The following is a 21,398-nucleotide window of genomic DNA, read 5'->3' on the forward strand; positions in this document are numbered from 1 at the left end:
TCACTTTAGGTTTTCAGAACAGGTAAGGCAATTGTATGAAAAACAATGTAAGATTAACCATTAAAGTACCAAACTTTGGCGCCAAATGCTTTAACATATTTGGGTAGTCGGTGGTACCGATGTGATTCAGCTGGTGCCAAAAAAGCACCAGCAATCGCCACTCAGCCCCAACATTGATGCAAGATCACTCTTTTGCTTTGAACTGTCAAGAGTGATGTAATACACCAGGGCTTCCCAAACATTTTCATGTTAAGAATCGCCATGCAGATACGCTTTAGACCACAGACCCCCATCCAATAAAGGTTTGTTCCATGGACCCCCATCTGTCTATACTGTAGGAGGAGAGGTAACAGTGGGGAGAGTGAAACCTCTGATCTGAATATTCTTTATGCTAGGTTCTAATCAATGAAGTGCCAGTGTAAGCCATTTTGCTGAAATTGCCATCTGCTATTGGCTGATCTTTGGTGCCAGGTGATGTCACCACCTGTTGTACTCTATAGAAGGTGACATCACCTGGCACCAAAGATCAGCCAATAGCAGATGGCAATTTCAGTAGCATGCTTTTTACCATTAGATGTCAGGCTTTACACAGATTTGGGTTTGGGGTTTAGTTACTCTTTAAGGACTCCTGGGAGTCTCTTGGCTTTAGTTTTTAATCACTGTATTACACAACCATTATCAATATTAGGCAGATCCTTTCAGTGGATGGGTAACATAACTGGTCCAAATAGCTCTGAATTAAATGGACGAAAGAAACTAATATTGCCTAACAATGGTTCAGGGATTTAACAATATTATCTTATGTGTTTATACTTTCTAAATGATGTAATCAAGTTAAGTCTATTCTCCTGTTTATATTCGTACCGTCTAGATTTAAAATTCCCCCTTCACATGCTTGGTTTGGCCACTCAACTTAGCAGCTCAATGATGAAAACCTCCCAATAGAGGCAGAATACTAGTACTAAGAATATTTAGTGATCAAAATGACTCTTCATTATGGACACTGACTGGGCAATAATTCAATATCATCGTTTATCGTCCTTCAGTAGAACCATGCCATAATGAAATGATATTGAGCTACACATTCCTCTTGTTTATGTACATACTGTACTAAAGCAATGAAATCCATTTCTCACTGACTGATTTTCCACCATGAAGCTTTCTCCTCTTCTTTCCATCTCTCTCCCTTATTTCCCTATCAATAATTGAAATCTCTGCTGCTCGGACGGCATTTATGCTAGAGAGCCATTGGGGTCAAACTAAGCCAACTGTTCCTGTTTGGTTTAGGAGGTGGAAACCCAGTGAGGTGGTGGAGGGAAATGGGAACTAGAAAAAAACAACAACACAACTTTACACATACACAACAGGTAGGCCTTTCTTTAGTGCCCAACGAAAGCTGCTCTGGCATCACGGAATATTCCAGAGGCGGCTGGAAGGAGGTAAACAGAATAAAAAGATGGAGAGCAAAAGAGAGCTTTTTGTGTCGCCGCTCTGACGGGGTAAGCTGCCACCAGTCCTCCAGTCTCTCTCCTCCTCCTCCTATATGCGGTCCTCTTACTGTTGGCGCTATGTATAGGACTTCACGGGCCCCGTTTAAAATAGGTGCCCAGCTAACATTACAAGTTCCAGTCCCTAAATATTAGCCATTTTCCCTAAATACAGTCTCCCACAAAGGCTGCCTTACAAGGGAAGGGATGGGTGGTATGTGCTGCTGTGGCTTGGGCTAGGGCTGAGAGTATTGGGGGGGTGGGGGTGGGGGGGGGGTGGCAACAGGATGTTCTATCAGTAGCATACAGGTTGATGTGGTTGGACAATTATACCCATGTATTCATCATCACAGCCAGATGAGCAGAGTGTAATGGAGGGAGGTTAGAGACGTGGTAGCTGACTCTGAGTAATAGGAATAAAATACTAAGATACTTAGTGATCAAAATTACTATTGTATTCATTATGGATGCGTAGCAATAATTCATTATTGTTTATTGTCTTTTAACAGGATCATATTGTGATGAAATAATGATATCAAGTTATCGTGATGCACAATTCTGCTGTCTAAATGAATGCTAAAAAGCAAATACTAATTAAGATCTCAAAATGACACCTGAAACAAATTAGGTTTTATCATACTTTATATTACTATGCTGTTCAATGTGATGAACATCAATGTGATTATTTAATGTGATTTTGCATATGTTAGCAGATACCGTTATACATTGCTATGGCAGTAATTTCTTATGATTATCGTGATATTAATTTTGTCCATACCACTCAGGATATGAGTTTGGTGCCAGCTGGCCCAAACACTCACTTGACAAAGCCTTGTATCATTCCTGCTTTACACTCAACAGTGGGTTGCTGCCTGTGCTGCAGACTTTTGAACATATAAACCAAAACTCCTTAGATTTCTTCTCCGACAGTTTTTTTTTGGGACTAAAATAACTTTGATCACAGAAAAAAATGACCCAGTGAGAACAGGAAATAGCTTGATTTGGCGCCGAAAGCGTTGACATATTTCATCATCGTCTTCCTTTGCCTTCTCATACCACTGAATATCTAGACAGGCATTCCAATTCGCTTGTGGTGCATTCAAGACTTCTACGCATTTTCATTTGCTCAGAATGCCATCTGATTATTGTGTTCGTTATTCAATCGTGGCCGGGGTAACTCTAGTTTACCAGTTGTGAAATCCTGAAGTCTTTTGTGTGGGACTGAAGCTGCTCACAGTCCAAAATAAAAGAGGATCTTGCTTGGAGCAGTGAGCAGGGTTTTAAATGTGTCTTTATTTATAAACCCTCAGCTGTTTCCTTCATCTCCCAGAAAAAAACAGAGCCCTTGCATTCTTGTCTGGAAATATCCTGCTCCGACCATAGTTATGTTCAATTTCAACAGCCCTGCCCTGCCCTGTGTGTGTGTGTGCATGTGTGTGTGTCTTCCACCTTACACAGCCCGTGTTCTCCAGTTAGTCAGAGTAGTTGCTGTGTGGGTGTGTTCAGACTGTATTTAGTGTTCAGAGTGTGTTCAGTGTGTCCAGCGTGTGTTCAGTGTGTCCAGAGTGTGTTTAGTGTATCCAGAGTGTGTTTAGTGTGTCCAGAGTGTATTTAGTGTGTCCGAAGTGTTAGTATGTTTAGTGTTTCCAGAGTGTGTTTAGTGTGTTCAGAGTGTTACCAGAGTGCGTTTAGTGTGTTCAGAGTATTAGTGTGTGTTTAGTGTGTCCAGAGTGTGTTTAGTGTGTTCCATGTTAGTGTGTTTAGTGTCCACAGTGTGTTCAGTGTGTCCACAGTGTGTTTAGTGTGTTCAGAGTGTATTTAGTGTGTTCAGAGTGTATTTGGTGTGTTTAGTGTGTCCAGAGTGTATTTAGTACAGTATATTTAGTGTGTACGGAGTGTATTTAGTGTGTACAGTGTATTTAGTGTGTCCAGAGTATATTTAGTGTATTTAGTGTGTTCAGAGTGTAACCTGCATTTCAATTCAATTGGTCTCTTTTTGTTAGGTGTTACACACTTGCCCTTTGTGCCATTGTGCCACTGTCAATTCTGTGCAATTCTATCAAATAAGGCACAATTTACACCAAAGCCAATTCCTAATATGCACGTTATTTACAAATAAATGTGATTGTGGATGCAACAGGAAAAGTTCATACTCAGTCTTTCAAAGGGTGTAATGCTAAGTGAACACTTCCTTTCTGATTACCATAACTGCTTCCTTTGAGTCGTGTGCTACATTAAAGCCTAGGCCCCACTGGGCGATCAGCTGGCCAGACCGGACAGACAGGCTATCATCAGGCCAGCCCACAGTGGGCGACAGTAACCTCTGAGGTAGTGGGTTGTGCTCTAAGATGGTGGAGTGGTTTTGACTTTGCTTTGGAAGCACACAAACCTCTAGCGGGTCTGGGTTCAAATCCCCCGTCAGCCACAGCCTCCACTCTGTGAGTAAAATGAATCCAAGCAGATAAGTCAACCTCTATCCAACACTAATGAATGATACCAAGAGGAGAGATTGGTAGATCATTTTAAACTCGTCACTGAGGGCAGATCAACAGACCCCAGCCATTACTCTGGGCTGATCTGAGGCAGCCAGTCTATCACAGAGACACTAACCCCATTGTGCTTTTAACTGTTGCATGAGACATAAAAGGGCAGTACCATACTGATTTGTAGGATCTACAGTCTATACTACATTTGTATGCCCCTCCAGTGTTAAAGCCATCAATTTGAAGGAGCGGAGATAAGGAAATGAAACATGGGGCGAAGAGTAAGTGGACAGAGCATGACAGAGGACATCTTGAAAGGACACACACTAAATGTGAATACGGCATGTTTGAAGAATAATTCTTTATTCTTCATGTGATAGCAGACTGAATCCAACTCAACTCAAACCAGTGTGGCATGTGGTGGTGTACTGAAGGTTGTAGAAGTGGGCCCCCGAGTGAGCAGATGAAGAGATAAAAGTTTTAGGAATTAGCATCCTTTATTGGCCTATATACCTTACTTCTACTCAACATCATGTACCAAGTGTCATGAAGTTAAATTATGGCCAAGTTTGTGAGAGGTCAAGGCCCTTCTCAAGTAGGGCTGCAAGATATATTTTTATTTTTATTGTCATTGTGATATGAATTTCTGTGAAAAACACATTGCAAAGGACTGCGACATCAAGTGTCAAAAATTTTGTGCGCATCTACATTGTACATTACAGTAACACGTTTGAGACACCTTGCGTCAGACACAATGGTCAGACCGTAGTAGCCTAGTGAAGTCGACAACGTACACAGATCCAATTCCAAGAAGGATGAAATAGTCTGAAAACCCTTTCAACAACATATCTGCTCAAGGTTCAACTCTCCATCACCCGGCGAGTCAGAGCCATGGAAGGCACACACAACATCCTGGTAAGTCATCGTAAATCTAACTAGTATAAGGAGTCATTTTCGCCGGAAGATGCATTTTGTAATTAGCTAATTTAACCAGCACAAATATACGTAATAATAACATTAGCTTGTGTAGCATTCCATGGGTATGAGTGTTACAGACAGATTTGGACTGTCCTTATGACTACAGTTCTCAATTTTCTACACTGTATGACCATTACCAGAGGACCAACCAGGCACTCTGACTTCACTTGAGCACAGACTACTCTGAAAAGAACCATCTTTTTACCGTTTTAACATGGGGGTTATTTGGCACTTGACCACCATGAAAACCAGAATATAAACTACTCACCAAGAACGGATGCAGCTGAACAAGTTTGTAGTGTTCAGATTTTTACTTCCATTCCATTCATTTGAATGAGGCCACGAAAATAGCCTGAAAACTTTTAACACTGAACACGTTGGTGAACAGATTCATCAACAGATCCTGCTTTTAAGACAACAAAGCATCCTGGGTCCGTTGTCATTTTGCATTTCTATTCTTGCTTTACACTAAAATTAGTAAAACGTTGGACCAACACTCAATTGAAAATCACAGTAGCGGGATCTGTTGTTGAATCTGTTCACCAACGTGTTCAATGTAAGTTTCCAGGTTATTTTTGTGGCTTCATTCAAATGAATGGGAAGCAAAAATCCATAAGCTACAAACTCGTCCAGCTGCATCCGATCTTAGTGAGTAGTTTATATTCTGGTTTTCATGGCGGTCAAGTGCCGAATAACCCCCATGTTAAAACTAAGTGGAATATTGCTTTAAGTATTGTTGGTTAAAGAGCACAGATCAGCATAGGCAAGGAGGAGAGTGTACTCACTAGTGTTGCCGCCTCCACCTGTGCCAACCGTGTTGATGGTAGTGGGCACAGAGGATGATGGGTAGAGCAGCAGGTGTCCATTCTCACAGCCTTGCTGCTGCTGGTGCCATCCTCCGCCCAGCCCCGAGTCCCTGGAGCCCTGCCAGCCGTTGAGCCGGTCGTCCGAGCCGTAGCGCTGGTGGTGATGCAGAGGGTAGAGGTTCCCCGATGAGGAGGTGTTGGTGGAGGAGGAGGATCCCGACGAGGTGAGGGTGGATGGAGGCGTGGACTGGTGGTGGGGGTGGTGCGGCCCGGAAGGGGGCGGCCTCTCCAGCGAGTCTCCTCGAGCGGCGGCCCTCTCCTCCAGGTGGTTGAGCCAGAGCGCCAGGGCGGAGCGGTCCTCCAGGGAGGTGGCGGGGTGGATGAGGGCGTAGGACAGCAGCTGGCGGGACTCCTCCAGGTGGCGGCCGTGCTCGATGGTGTGGGCCAGGATGCGCGGCAGCAGGCGCATGTACTCACCCTTGGCCTCCACGTTGCCCGGTTTAAGCAGCGGGAGGTGGGTGAGGACGAGAGAAATGACGCGCTCCTTCGGCTCACCTTGCCACTGGCTGATCACCACTGTTGGACAAGGAGAGGAGGGGAAACACAACGATCAATACAGACTGATAACCGATTTACCTCAATGTGCGAAATTAACTTTTTGGCTCACCTGCCAAGTGCTGGTAAACAAAAAGACATTTTTACTGGTGAAAATAATTAATGTACATATATTTCCATAGAAATATGTCCCCCTATCCATTTCTAGTGCTATTTTGTGTAGAATCAGGTATTGAGAGTTAATTTGAAACTTGCAAACTCACTTACACACTGCATCAAGTTTGCAATTTATCATAAAATGTAGCAGAATTCAAATTGTCAGACAGCATTTTGAAGCGTAGTTTCAAAGTTAAAGAACAGGCGAAGACCAAAAAAATGTATGGCCTGTGTTACCATCTCAGAAAGTTACCAAGCAGTGTGGCGGTTGAACCTTATCAATTTATCCGCCAAAGACAAAACTTACTGGCATTTGGCACTGGGCGGGTGTGAATTTCGGACCCTGACCACAGTGATAAACAAATCAACACTAATAACAGATTTCAGCAATAAAAACGAGGCTGCTGCACGCTGCCAAAGCTGGTGGAAACAGAGAATGCAACGCATGGATGGACGGACAGATGGATTGATGAACACATGGATGGTTAAAGATAGAGGATGCCAACGTGACGTAGGGCCAACTGCACCGTCATCCTTCTATTTTGCTCCTTCCCTAAACACCAGCGCTGTGTGCTGCTGATGGTAGGAGTGCAGAGAACTGCTCTATACATAACCAAGAGGTCATGGAGCTCTATTGTCGTCCAAGTCAGTAGGTGAGGAGCCCATTCCTCTCATCTGGGACCGGGGCTATAGATACCTACAGGTCAGGGCAATGGCTTTGGACAACCACACAAATAGAGAGAGGATGTAACAGGACGCAGCCAGGCTTCACTTCCTGTTTGGGGAGCCACACTGTGTATGTGTGTGTGTGTTTGTCTGACCACTTCGGTCATTCCGTCCACAGCCAACAGCCTACTAATTCGGCCGTGAGGCTCTGGTCTCTAAATCCGACCTATGAGGTGAGACCAGGAAATAGATCTGCTGGTCCCTCCGCCCAAAGATATCCCAATGTCACAGTCGTTACTCCGCAGTGACGTACGGCTCGCTCTGTCCCGTAGAGTGGACAAGTGACAAGCACTGATCTGGACAGATGCAAGACCACAGAGCCTAAAGCCGCCCAAACAAGGGCCACATTCATCTGATCCCATGAGAGATGACCGATACTGAGGGATTAAGTTGTTCAGGTTTGAGTCTTCCTCACAGCATGGAACTGACAGTTACACACACACACACACACACACACACACACACACACACACACACACACACCTAAGCTCTCCTACCTGTGAGAGGATCTGCAGCATGTGTGTGCCAGGGTAAGAAATGTCCTTTTTTTCACAGAGCTTCTTTTGCACCCTGATTTAGGTTTTTGATTTTGAGGGTGATTTTTTACCAAATAACAAAGCTTTGCATTGCATATTAGCAAATAAACAATCAATTTGTACCAGTAAGATTTGTGTACCATCATACAGAGTAACAATAACAGACATTTTCTACTGCTTCAGGCTGTCAAAAACCGCTCCATTTTTGTCTCCCAGAACGCACTGGAAAGAGTCGCCTTGTCATTGGCTCCCATGAATCATCTACAGTGGCCCACAGTCGCATTCACGTATGAATATTTGTCAACAGAAAAATGTGAACAGAGTGAAATGCAAAACAGGTACTAATTATAAGGGAAACTTCTTGCCCCCTCCTTTTCAATTTCATGGGCATTTTATGAACTTTTATGAACATTTTTTCTTGAGCTCATGTTAACTTCTGCCCTGGTGTGTGCCCATCTCTGCCACTGAGGTCATGTGTGGGTCAAGTCTACCCAGTTGTCTGGACGAGCCCCAGGAGCCAGCGGCCTGTTTAGCACCGGCTGGCTTCCAACACAACAGGCACCTTTTTTAGAAAAGGCCCCAGATCCATGTCACCTAGTGTGGGAGGGGGACCTGCGGGGACGAGAGAGAGTAAACTGGGCCAGGCTGGCCCAAAGTCAGGAGACAATCTACACTCAGAGCGACAGAGATTTTGAGTTTGAGGCAAGAGGAGAAAGTAAGAGGGAGTGAGGAGGAGTGAGCGAAGGGAGCCAGGGAGTGACTCCACCCCTCTCCAATAATGATGTAATCCTCCATTCCTCTGAATGAGGCAAGACTCGGTCCATCTGAGAACAGGACCTGTTCCATGATTAAAAGTCATTTAATTCCAAAAGGCTGGAAAACAGTGAGATGTAACAAAGGCAACCCAATGAATGCTCTAAGAAAACTTGCAGTGGTGCACTGACGATTTTAACATCAACATTCTACTGTTTTTACAGTAAAATTTTGTAAGTTTGTTTGGTGGTGTAAGAAAAAAGCTTAGCCTACAACCACAAGTTATGAACAGACCACCTGATTAATCATTATTTGTTTTTGCAGAAAAATATTGATAACACTTTACATGAACTCCAGTTTATAGCATATTTATAATGTCTGAATAACAGCTTCAAAACTGCTATATGACACATTCACAAATACTACTTCAATCCTTAAATATAAACTGTTAAAAGACGTTTATGTAATACATCATTTAACACTGCAGTGGAACAGTGTGTCAATTTATTGTGTAAAAATGTCAAAATAAGTTCTGGCATTTTTTGCTCAATAAACTGAAACACAAATGACGTGAATTACATTAAAACCTTATGAAAGAGAAAGCTGACTTAAGGCTTGAATCAGTATTCATGGAACAGCCATGCAGCTGATATGAAGCTGTTCAGACGTTATGAAATGTTCCTCCTCCACTGCCTGCCACTCTTGCCCTCTCTTTCTTCATTCACTCCAGCTGCTCTTTCTCCTTTTCTTTTTGAATCCCCCCCACTCTCTCTCTCTCTAGGCCCTTTCACACATGCAGCTTCACCCAGAAATCCTCCGGAAATTTTCGGTGGCAGAGTCATGTGTCATCTGGGAATTTCCCCCTCGAGACCTACTGAAATTCAAGGGAATCTTCCTATGTGACACTAGTGTGAACAAAAGCTGTAAGATTCCTGGGTCGAGCACGTGAATACACTTTCAAGTAGAGTGAGCGAACCAATCACAAGAGAATCTGGGGTTACGCATTTCATTCGGCAACTTGCTCATGGCAGCATTTCTTCATTCAAATTTCATTTAATTCAAAAATGACTGGAAATTGGGCGGACTCCGAGACACGGACGCTATTAGCCATCTGAGCGGAGGACGAGATTAACAGGCAAATTAATAATAGCAGGAGAAAGTTGGCACCCGGCCACAGGAGATCCTCATCTGCAATTTTTTCTAAAAAAGTGACGTCTTCCATCGCGTACCTTAAACACAACATCTGGCCTCGTCTCACCTATCTGGGATAGTCATATCATGCTGCTATCAACGCTTTCTACGCAGACATTTTTCAGATAATAGCTAATAGTGTGAACAGGGGAAACCATAAGTGCTGCCGTCAAAGTTAACACACCGATCTTACGGGTTCTGTGCATGAAAGGGGCTTCTGTGTTTCTTTGTCTTTCTCCTTCTTTGTCTCTCTCTGAAGTCAGCGGTACTGGCAAGCGGCAGGCAGATAGAATACAAAAGTCCAGTCATCACAGTAATTCTCACTTCCTCCCTGCATACAGTCTCACACAGATAGACAGTCCACAGAATATAGACGGTCAAATCCTATCATGCTCTCTCCCAAACTCCTACTCAAGGTTGGGGATGATGGGATAGAACCTGCTCATTCATCAGCTCTAAATCACACGCTGAGTAAGGCTTTGTGGCGGTTCACTGATAGAGGCCAAAACTCCCTGGACCTTGGCCCTGTGCAGCCAGCACTCTGTCTGGAAGAAGAAGAAAGAGGAAAGAAAAACTGGTATTTGCAGAAACTTGGAATTCTGACTCTTGAACTTGGTTGCAGTTACAGCAAGTCTGCGTTCACACAAAACGTTTTTTTTTCAAAACTGCCACCGCCTTTATTACACTGAAACCAACGGGAAGCGGCCGCAAGGCGCACAAAAGGCGGAGGCCCCCAAAAAAATGCTGCACCCAGTGACTTTTTTGGCAGAGCGGAGCGATTTCAAAAGTTGGGAAATGTTCAACTTTTCAGAAAAGTGCCAAGTGACGTGAACCGATTTTTTCTCAGCCAGCCAATCACGATGGAGGAGAGACCGGTCATTTCCCACAAGAACGACAAAGATAGAGAAAGTCAAAGAGAAACTGATAGTTGTCAATATTCAGAGCTTCAAATAGTACCACAACAGCGATCATGAAGAGGCAGCCACCTAGCACACAGGACGCTACTTCTGGCTTGTTGACCCGTTCCTCCAGGGTTAAAAGGTCAAGGAGTTGACCTTGGAGCAGTGAACAGACATGCAGTATCTTTTCCCACTCACATCCAGCCCAGGTCAAAGGTCGACTGCTAAGGGAAAGACTACTTAGTAGGCTTGGGCCAATATTCGATAATATCAAATAGTGAATATATTTTCTGTGGTATCGAATATCACCCCCCCACCCCCACCTGGCCGCAGCACCATGTGTTGCTTAGATCACACTTGTGATCAAAAAAATCACTAAATATAATCACAAAAATAATCAAAGTTGTAGTGAAAAATGTGTCACTTTATTTCAAGTGGGTTCGGTTCCCTTTTCCACAATCAGCCTGCTTTCCTGGAATGAGCAAATTACACCAAATGGCCATTGTTTCTTCCAGTGCTTGAATAGTAAGATCAAATGTCTATCTTTTTAATAATATAGTTTTAATGATATTTTGGCGGGACACCATCACAATATTACATTTTGGATATCGCCCAAGCCTACTACCTAGTCGACCAGAATCTAGCCAGCAAGAGAGAGGAAGAAACTGCAACACACCTCTCTGGGGGCAGGTATTTGCTGTTCATTTTCATCCTTATTTGTACAATACAACATGACAAATTAAATCACAGTTATCACATGCATGTCAGACTCGTTCCTTCCCTCCTCTCTGCCCTGAGCCCTCGGGGAGTAAAAGAGGAGGGAGGAGAAACGAGGAGAGGAGGTTGAAGTGAGGTTACGGCTCTGACAGAGGAGAGGAGTGGAAACACAGAGACCGTTGCTCCTTCTACCTCCTGTCTTTAGGACAGGGCGACACCCACAACTTCTTTCCTTCAGTTTCTTTTCTGACTCAGACTTTCACATTGCACTTCACTGGAACTAAGAGTCAATCTCTTGCCCCATCCACCTCCACATCCAGATAGACAGACAGGACAGAGACAAGCTGGGCCTTCCAGTTAAGACACTGCTGGGCTCCATAAAATACACATTGTCAACCCTGGGAACACGTATTTTTAGGATAAAGTCCAATAGTCCAAAGTGTGTGTGTGTGTGTGTGTGTGTGTGTGTGTGTCTCATACAGTGTGAGGTGATTGATATAGAGACTAGTGGACTATGGAGATGAAAATGAAATCAAAGTGAGAGAAATCCAATGTGTAGCAGTCAGACAGAGAGATGGTAATTTTGTTCTTTACTTTCATGCCAGTAAAGCACATCAAACTGAGAGAGAGAGAGATAGAGAGAGATAGAGAGAGAGAGACAGAGAGATAGAGACAGAGAGACAGAGAGACAGAGAGAGAGAGAGAGAGAGAGAGAGAGAGAGAGAGAGAGAGAGAGAGAGAGAGAGAGAGAGAGAGAGAGAGAGAGAGAGAGAGAGAGAGAGAAGCTGGGAACTGATGAATCACTGAGAAGAGACACTGAAAGAGAAAGTCAGACAAACACAAAGAGAAAGACAGACAGGAACAGAGAAAAGAAAAGACAGACAGATAGAGAGAGAGAGTCATTTGTTCGGGGGCTGACACGGCGTTTCCCTGATGTGAATAATATGTGCTGGTGAACTGTGTGCCACCCTGCCCCGACTCTGCCCTCTGACACCCTCTCTACCACCCACCGCCCACAACAAGGGTGCTGCTTTCAAAAGAGCCCCGCCTCTCTGTCCCGGGCCGAACCCTCTCCCAACCTGCCCACTCTCTCTTCACTGTAAAAGAGAAACCTTTCTTCAGCGTGGAAGAAAGAGGTTTGGATCAGGGCATGCAAACCAGACAGACTGACAGGAAAGTCAATGACTGTGCTTTCACACTGTGAGCAACTTGGCTGATGTGTCGCTCTTAGGAATGGGACGATCTGCTTATCTCACGATACGATTCGATACGATATGAGGTTCACAATTCGATACAACCACGATACGATGTAATATATAAAAGTTCACTGACAAAAAAATCTTTCTAGCAATGGCTAATACTGAAATTTGCTTAAATCCCTGGTGCGTTTGCACCAAATATGCATTCAAAGCTTTCCACTATAGATTACACTAGTGACTACATTTTTCATGACAGGACGAAGACAGAAATTCTGCATCTAGAAGAAGGAGAAGAAATTGTGCACTAAAAACAAATTATGACTGAAATTATCAAGAGTTTGATTCACATGGGATGAGTATTATCAGTCTTCACCAAACTACAGTAGCTAATTTACACTGGAAATTTTACTTTACAAATGACAGGCACAGCAGATCTCCGCAAATCACTTCACGTCCTGAAGTAATATTAGTCCCCTGCAAACAGGGCTTCAGATCCTCAGACCAACAGATGGGAACTGTGTGAAAGTTTGCCCTTTAACTTTGACTCCGAGCTGGACAGAGCGAGTTCTCGTCATATCCGAGTTTGTGATCACAAGACACAAGTGACAATGGTGGAAACAATGTGATTGTTTTAGCTCATTTGTTACACATTGGTTATGTGCACACACACTAACACACCACCGCAGACACACACACACACACACACACACACACACAGGGAGTGTTTGTTAGACACATGATTCCTCTCGTTCTAAATATAGGTGGGTCAACAGCACACAAAGCCACAACAAGGCAGCTAGCACAACAGATAAGACCATATTAATGGTCAACGGGGGCACATTAACCCCCAATCACACACACACACACACACACACACACACACACACACACAGAGTTTCAAGGGAGAAGTGTGTGTGTGAGAGACAGAGAGAGGGGGAAAGTGTGATTACGAGACAGAGCGTATGATATGGGTGTGTATGTGGGGAAAGAGCCCAGACCCCGACTCGTGCCTGAAAATTTCCATTATTAGCCGCTGTGATGTTGCATAACCACTTTCCCTCATCGCTGCGCCACGGCTGGTGTGTGTGTGTGTGTCTTGGATTTCTGTATTTCCAAATGACGTCATCAGGATAGAAAGATTACGAAAATCCTCCAAAGTGACTAATTTAGGGTTAGGACTTGGGTGTAGGGTTATGGTTAGAATCAGGATTAGGTTTAGGTTAGGGTTAACATTAGGGTTAGGTTTAGGGAATGAATGTAGTCAATGGAAAGTCCTCACAAGTACAGTCATACATGTCTGTGTGTGTGTGTGTGTGTGTGTGTGTGTGTGTGTGCGTGTGTGGCCTCGAATCCCCTGTCCTGTGCTCGTCCTGTTAGCAAAACAAACACGCGGCCGGCTCACTTTGCCTCACTACCGGCAACTTTCTATAGCCGTTGTTGAGTCAACACCACGTCCGATACGGCGTGTTCCCTTCAGCAGCGGGAGGACAGCGAGAGAGAGAAAGCGAGCGAGAGAGAGAGAGAGAGAGAGAGAGAGAGAGAGAGAGAGAGAGAGAGAGAGAGAGAGAGAGAGAGAGAGAGAGAGAGAGAGAGAGAGAGAGAGAGAGAGACAGACAGACAGACAGAGAGAGAGAGCTGACCCACAGTAAACAGAGCAGGGGGTTTCATTTAGGAAGGGGGCTGCCAAGGAGGCTAATGCAAGCTAGCTGAAAGAGGCCAGGAGAGAGGCATACTGGGAGGGAGAATAGGCTGGAGGAGATGGACTGTGAAAGGTCCCAGCGTTGGCTTTTTCCCCACAGAGACACTCCAACACTGTGCTGAGAGCTGGATACACAGCTGAGACACACGCACACACACACACACACACACACACACACACACAGACCAAACAAGATTTTATAGCTGAGCAAAGGCCCAGACTTGACGGGGGGAAAGAGTTTGGAAAAGACAATTTGGACTACTTTAAGGAAGTTGGGGAAGGAGGAAAGGGGGCGGGGAGTGGGGGGACTTGAGGAGAGCGAAGTAAAGTAAGACAGAGGGGTGGAGGGGTGGGGTGGGGGTGGAGGAGAAAGGAAAAGCTCCCATCCCTCCTTTCCGAGTGGATTCTCCAGCTCAGCAGTGGGGAATGTGCTGGCATACCACAGAGCCTGCTGCTGAAGAATGCAGCGATTCCTAGCGGATCCACAGCCCAGCTCACACACACACACACACACACACACACACACACACACACACACACACACACCAAGCCCCAGTCCCAGCCTTACTCGCAGCACTAAAGCCCTACCCAGCCCTAAGCAAGACACCAAGTAATGTGTTTTTTCAGTCCCAAAGGACCCAAACCTAAAACATCATGCTAAAAACATTCTCTACAACAGTATTTGAGGCCCTCGTACACAATTTAAAAAATACTTCCTGGACTTCTTTTTTTTTTACATCAGTTACCAACATAATTTCGATAATGTAGAACAATTTTTGTAAATAAATGAGACCATAGCTGCAAAAGAGTACCATCTATGTAAGTTTTTTTATTCTGGGGTAACCAAATTTGAATCCCTAACAATGTTTTGAATTGTTTTTCCCGCCACACAGGAAGTGAGTCAGAAGGGAGGAATAAAGCCAACATCAGATTTAGACGGAAAAGCAATACACTAAATCTAGTTTTACTTTACACTCGCAGGACTTTAAATTCAACTTTACTTAAATAGTCAAGTCATCACTCAGATTTCATAGACAGTTTCATGTGATCTTGTCTGTAAACAGATTGCTGCTGCTCTTTAGCTACACCAGTCTTGTTTCCTCTCTCGGCTTCGATTCGGTCAACAGAAGCACATGTGGAGATGAGGCAGGGAAACACATCCAAGCCTTGGGGCTGACTGTCCTTACGACAGATACAAACGGAGGGGAAGGACGGGGCCCGGAAACAAGGGGAAGGCAGTCACTGTATAATGAGTCGCTCCATTAACACCAATAAATGATAAAATTTACCTTTTCTGTCTCTCCATAATGAAGCTGCCATGACTTTTCCTGTATTCCAACAATACAGCTGACAATTTTGTCTTGTCCTCTGTCACATATTTTGAGAAACAGCTCTTAGTTATATTCACACTAATACAAGCAACTCCACTCACGTATAGTAAGCAATATTTGCTGCAGTTCATTTATGGTTAATTTTAAATACATAAATAATTATTTTGGATGTGGATTTTGGATGAGTTAAGCATGTCAACTCTCCAAAGTTGTAGCAAAGAGATGTCATCCTGTTCTTCCACTTGTTCCGATGTGAATGTGGCATGCAGGCAGGTAAAGCAAGATAGTTTATGGGAAGTGTGGTCTCAGTTGTGTGATGATCCTGGTCAGTGACTACCAAAACCTAAAACTAGGGATGGGACAATATATTGAAATTCAATATATCACAATACAAAAAATGTGACAATACGTATTGTGGAGCAGAATAATGAATGGTGATATCAGCTCCATTTTATTCTGCTGTGGTAATCACAAATGAGACGCTTGACCATCACAATTTCACAAGCTCTCCATCCAAATTCTATTATTGTCACTTTGTAATGACATTTTTAAATTGTTTACATTCTAGTGAGCCAATGCCATCGCTAGAAAGATTTGTGTCTCAGAAATAAACATAATTCTGCACAGTCAGACTTTGTTGTCATTGAACTTTTATTTATTACATCGTATCGTGGTTGTATTGAATCAAGAACCCCGTATCGCATATCGCATTGTATCGTGAGATAAGCAGATCGTCCCATCCCTACCTAAAACCTTGAAAAATACAAGAGGAACCTTTTGAAACCAGGTGCTAAGACGATCGCAGCCTTCCAGCTCTCTGCTCCAGCCTCCTCTGCCTCGACTCGACATCGAGCCCCACCCAAACAAATAATTCCCCAGCATCAGCGCTCCAGCAGGGTGGGACCGCTGTAGAATACTATAGAGCCAACACACATACATGGAGGGGCTGCACGCTGTATTGGATCAGCTTTCACTGTGACTCCCTAGCTGTTACTCACACACACTTCAAGAAGTATCCTCAGCTGACACACACACACACACACACACACACACACACCGGAGAGAGCAAGGTTCGACCCAGAGCAGGCAAGGAAGGGACAGAGTGAGAGAGAGAGGAAAGAAAGGAGAGAGAGTAAAAAAAAAGAGAGGGAAAAAACAGAGAGGGGGAGAAAGAAAGAACAACAGAACAAAAAAGCAAAAGAGCGAAAGACAGAATGAAAGAACAAAAGAGCGGAAAAGCAAAAGAAAGAACGAAGCAAGGAAAAAAAAGAAGAAAAAGCAAAAGAACATAAAAACGAAAGAAAGAAAGAAAAGAGAAAGTTAGGGGTGGAAAAAGGGATAAAGGAAGACATACAGTGGAAGAGGTGTGGTAAGAGAAAGAGAGGGAGAGAGAAGCGTGAGCGCATGAATGAGCTCATCCTACACTAGGTCTGCCTCGCCCCACCCAGAGAGAGAGAGAGAGAGAGAGAGAGAGAGAGAGAGAGAGAGAGAGAGAGAGAGAGAGAGAGAGAGAGAGAGAGAGAGAGAGAGAGAGAGAGAGAGAGAGACCATGCCCTGACAAGAAGGGCAGGCAGGCTCCCACAGGCCCCAGCCCAAGCTAGGGGCCCTGCACACACACACCAGATGCAGAGGAAAGGTGAGGGGGGGAGGGAGAGGAGTGAAGGAGGGAAGGGGGGAGGAGAGAAGGAAGGAAGGAGGTATGGAGCGACATCCCACTGTCAGGTTACAGAGAGATTGACAGAGAGAGAGAGAGAGAGAGAGAGAGAGAGAGAGAGAGAGAGAGAGAGAGAGAGAGAGAGAGAGAGAGAGAGAGAGAGAGAGAGAGAGAGAGAGAGAGAGAGAGAGCCAGTGTATGCAGCAGTTAGAGCCGTTGTGGAGATCAGCCTAGCCTTGGCCTCAGTCTGACCCACTGACACACAGCTGACTAGAGTAGGAGGGACGAAGAGGGAGGAGGAGGGAGGAGGGAGGAAGAGGAGTGGCATTCTCTCTCCAGACTAGTCGCAAAGCCAAAAACTGCAACGTTTTCAAAAGATCACAAATAAACCTTTTATTTCTAACTAAGGTTAAAGCAATATTCCACTTAGTTTTATCATGGGGGTTATTCGGCACTTGACCGCTATGAAAACCAGAATATAAACTACTCAACAAGATCGGAGACAGCTGGACGAGTTTGTAGCGTTCTGAATTTTACTTCCCGTTCGTTTGAATGAGGCAATGAATATAGCTGGAAAATGTACATGTTAAAAAGTGGAATATTGCTTTAAGGTTAGGCATAAAGTCTGCAGAGATGTTCAAGGAAAAATCCACCCTCAGATTACCATACTTACTGTTATATATCATCAATTTATGATGTTCAATGCATTCTAGGAGTTCTTTTGCGATGAAGTGAAATTTATTTTTTTGGTAAACCAACTGTCCCTCAAACTGCATCATCTACTTCCCAGAATACCTTTTGACAATCCGAAGAGCTTTTCAATCCCAAGAGCTTTCAATCAAAGACAGGCGTATGGACATGTAAAGATAGCTAGCTAGCCAACTAGTTTATGAGCATTGGGGCGTGTCTATGATTGCAGCCGCGCCCCTTACTCAAAACAAAACATGTCTTGTTGCTGCATTGCATTCTGGTCTCTCTCCTGCTCCTGTGGGTGGAGAAATTGGTCTCTCTCCTCTTCTACGATGGATTTCTCCCTGTATGATTGTTGAACGTCTCTTGGTGCAAAATGGCAGCTCTAGAAAGAAGCCCTCGCTCTTTGATTCTGAGGGACTGACACCAAAACCTGACGTTTACCGCTGATGTTTTAGATCGCTGAAACATTTTCTGCTATCATACTCCATTATAGCTGCACTGGAAGTATCTGAATGTGACATATCTAAGTTTGGCCAGTTATCCACAGGAATAAGATAAAATCACCACCAAACAACAAAGTGGACCCAGGAATGCATGACACATTACCAACACCTGTTTTTTAAATAGTGTTAAAGCGTTTTAGGGTGATTTCTCCTTAAAGGTTTGGTTTCTAATCAGCTTCTGAGGTGAAATTTAGATTTCAGCTTTGCAGCTCGACCATAATGCAACAACTGGGAGGGAAAGAGAAAGAGAGAGAGAAGGAGAGAGAGAGAAAGAGACATTGTCCATCTAGACTAATCAATGTGTTTGTCAGTCATTGTGTCAGACAGGTACGGCTGAGTGAGTAGAAACAGGCAGTCAAGCTGTCAGGAAACATCAGCAGGTGATTTACACTGCTCTCTCACTCACTCAAACACACACACACACACAGTTGGTGTGTAAAACCCTGAACCATTTACTGTAAGCCCCGCCTTTTCAGATGGGCTTGTTAGGTGACGCAATTAAGACTGCAGGCAGGATTGTTATGTAAAATTGTTACAATTCCACTTTCAAATAACACAAAATGGATCTACACTACACTAGACGATACGGCCTGAGATTCATATCACTGTATCATGTCTACCTCGATAACGATAAATGAAACGATAATCTGTTTATTTTCCTAACCCCGTAGCAGAAATACTACATTCACCATTAGCATCATAAAAAGTATGCTTTTATTTTGAAGGTAAACCCACCTTACTTCCTGTCTTATTCTGTCCATCTCCTACTTTGAAGCGAATCTGAGTTTAACTGAAGCAACGCAAAAAGGAAACTGTTTATGCAAAGTTGGCTACTTGACAAATGTATTTACCAAACAAACCAACATGTGGAACATTTGGTTGGTGAGAGTGCCAGTGTCGGTTTTGGTAAATATTCGGTATATCAGTCAGCCTTACATTAGTCTATGCCATTTTAAATGCAAAAGACTTTGCAATAATTCTACCTCATGCCTATGAAACAGGCTTCATCATGCACAAAGTAACAGTGAAGAATCACCTTGCCAAATTCATAGTTAGTCTATACATACACACTGTGCTGTTAGCCTTTCCTCACTGTTCCCAAAAGTGGCCATGCAGTATCTGTTGGCGATGTGAGAAACCCTCAGTTCAGTAGTTTAATGCTACAGCTCAGCTTCAGACGACTCGCATGTCAAAACACACAGCACCATTACCCAGAACCCCATGGGGCCTAAACCTGACTATTCCAACAGATTCTACACTTGTCATGTGCAGAGAAATTTGGCTCTGACAGTAGGATTGGCCAATTTAGAGACCACTAAATGAAAATTAGAAATCGGTGGCAGATCAATCAGAGCGTCCCCGTGTGCTTACATACACACACATACACACACAGAGCGAGGGAAAGAGAGAGAGACAGACGGAGTTTCCTGTGACCCATAATAAAACAGGAAGAGGAACACCTCTGCATCATCACAGCCAGGACACCTGGTCAAATGATAGAACATTACATACAGTACTGCTATCATCTGGCTTCCACATTGTCTGTGTACGTGTATGTGTGTGTGTATGCACAGTGTTGGTATGGATGTGAGGAAAAAGGAGGAGTGAATTGTGTGCATCAGCCAAGCCCCCTCTCGGTGTGTGTGCGCGTGTGTGTGTCTTCCTCTTGGGTGCTCCGTTTATTTATTTATCCTGTGTAATGTTGGAAATAGTGGCCAGGATGGGGGGGGTGGGGGGGTGGGTATCCATTGAGCTTAGCTGGACAGGCAACAGAGTGGGAAACACCTGCCTGTGACGATGAGTTTAACACGTTCACCGACCTGTGTCCCCCTTCCACAGGAAAAGGAAACGCATCATCACTGCTACCTTACATGTCTCCGTCCTGTTTTAGTCGCTTGCATCAGAGAAGAGAGAGTGCGCTCTTTCCAACATGTGATGTCAGCCCACTTCCACTCCAAGCCTCATTCAAACCAACTTCACCAAATCTGTTAAGAGACAAATCAATCCGCAGCAGTTGCAGTGAAATTGCTTTCTAAAGATAAAGTGAAAACAAGGTTGAGGTGACTGTGACAGCCAAGCGTAGCTGCTACAGAGCCAGGGTTCCCACTCACTTGGACATGAAATTCAAGCACTTTTCATTTACTTTAGAGGTCTTGTTTGGTGAAATTCAAGAACTCAAAATTGGTGTGTTCTGGGGTAAGACATCATAAAGGCCTCATGTTTTACTCCTGATCTCGTCATGTCAAGAAATCCTGGTGAAATCTTTCATTATAAAACTGCTGATCTCCATCATAGGGTTTTCCTCAGGATATTAAGTATTGATACTAGGAGGGAGGGAGGTGAGGGCTATTGATGAATGTGGGTGCTGTGTTGTAATTTTTAAAATCAAGTACTTTCAAGGATATCCATTCATTTAAAAAAAAAAACGCCATATTTTATTTTTCTCAAATCCACTCTTTCAGATCACAAACTTTCAGGGATTTTCTAGGCTTTCTAGGCTTAATCCATGTCCGAGCAACCAAGACCCAAGACACCTCGTCTCTCCTTACAGACGGATATCAAGAAACAGTTTCCTCTCCAGCAGAGGGAGGCGGGGCTTCTTCTGGGCCCAGAAAGACTTCCACTCTGCCCTACCAGTAACTATTTTTTGTGTCTATTCAAAAAGGTCAAACGTCATGACTCAAATTTAGATTTCATTTTAACGAAAATCAGACAATATACATCAAACAATATATCATCCACTTCTGTACCAAGAATAGTTGTCGGGATGGGAGATCATGAAGAGGATTATAATGAAGTCATTTTTCTGAGTTTCACTGTCCTGCTTTTTCTGTTTCTTTCTTCAGTTACGGCCCTTAGTTTTGTAGGGCAGCACTTCTTGTTGCAGGTTAAAAAAATGTCTCTTACTTGGATAACTATGTCATGACATATGGAGAGAATATACTGGAATTATCCTTGATTTTGTTTGTTTTGGAGTGAAGAGGCCAGAGGATGAATTTTTATCGTCTTTACTTTTTCCTAGCAGTGGGGGC

At 43.9% G+C, this 21,398-nt stretch overlaps 1 protein-coding gene across 2 annotated transcripts in view; it reads right to left on the minus strand.

Moving 5' to 3' along the window:
• Positions 1-21,398, minus strand: part of samd4a (sterile alpha motif domain containing 4A) — a 62,630-nt gene that overhangs the window by 22,265 nt on the left and 18,967 nt on the right. For both annotated transcript variants that reach the window (XM_071921137.2, XM_071921136.2), the window contains exon 3: positions 5,734-6,330. In XM_071921137.2, coding sequence (XP_071777238.1) covers positions 5,734-6,330 — 597 coding nt within the window. The remainder of the gene's footprint in view (positions 1-5,733; positions 6,331-21,398) is intronic.

This window comes from Centroberyx gerrardi, chromosome 1 (genome assembly GCF_048128805.1).
Source record: "Centroberyx gerrardi isolate f3 chromosome 1, fCenGer3.hap1.cur.20231027, whole genome shotgun sequence".
Classification (NCBI taxonomy): domain Eukaryota; kingdom Metazoa; phylum Chordata; class Actinopteri; order Beryciformes; family Berycidae; genus Centroberyx; species Centroberyx gerrardi.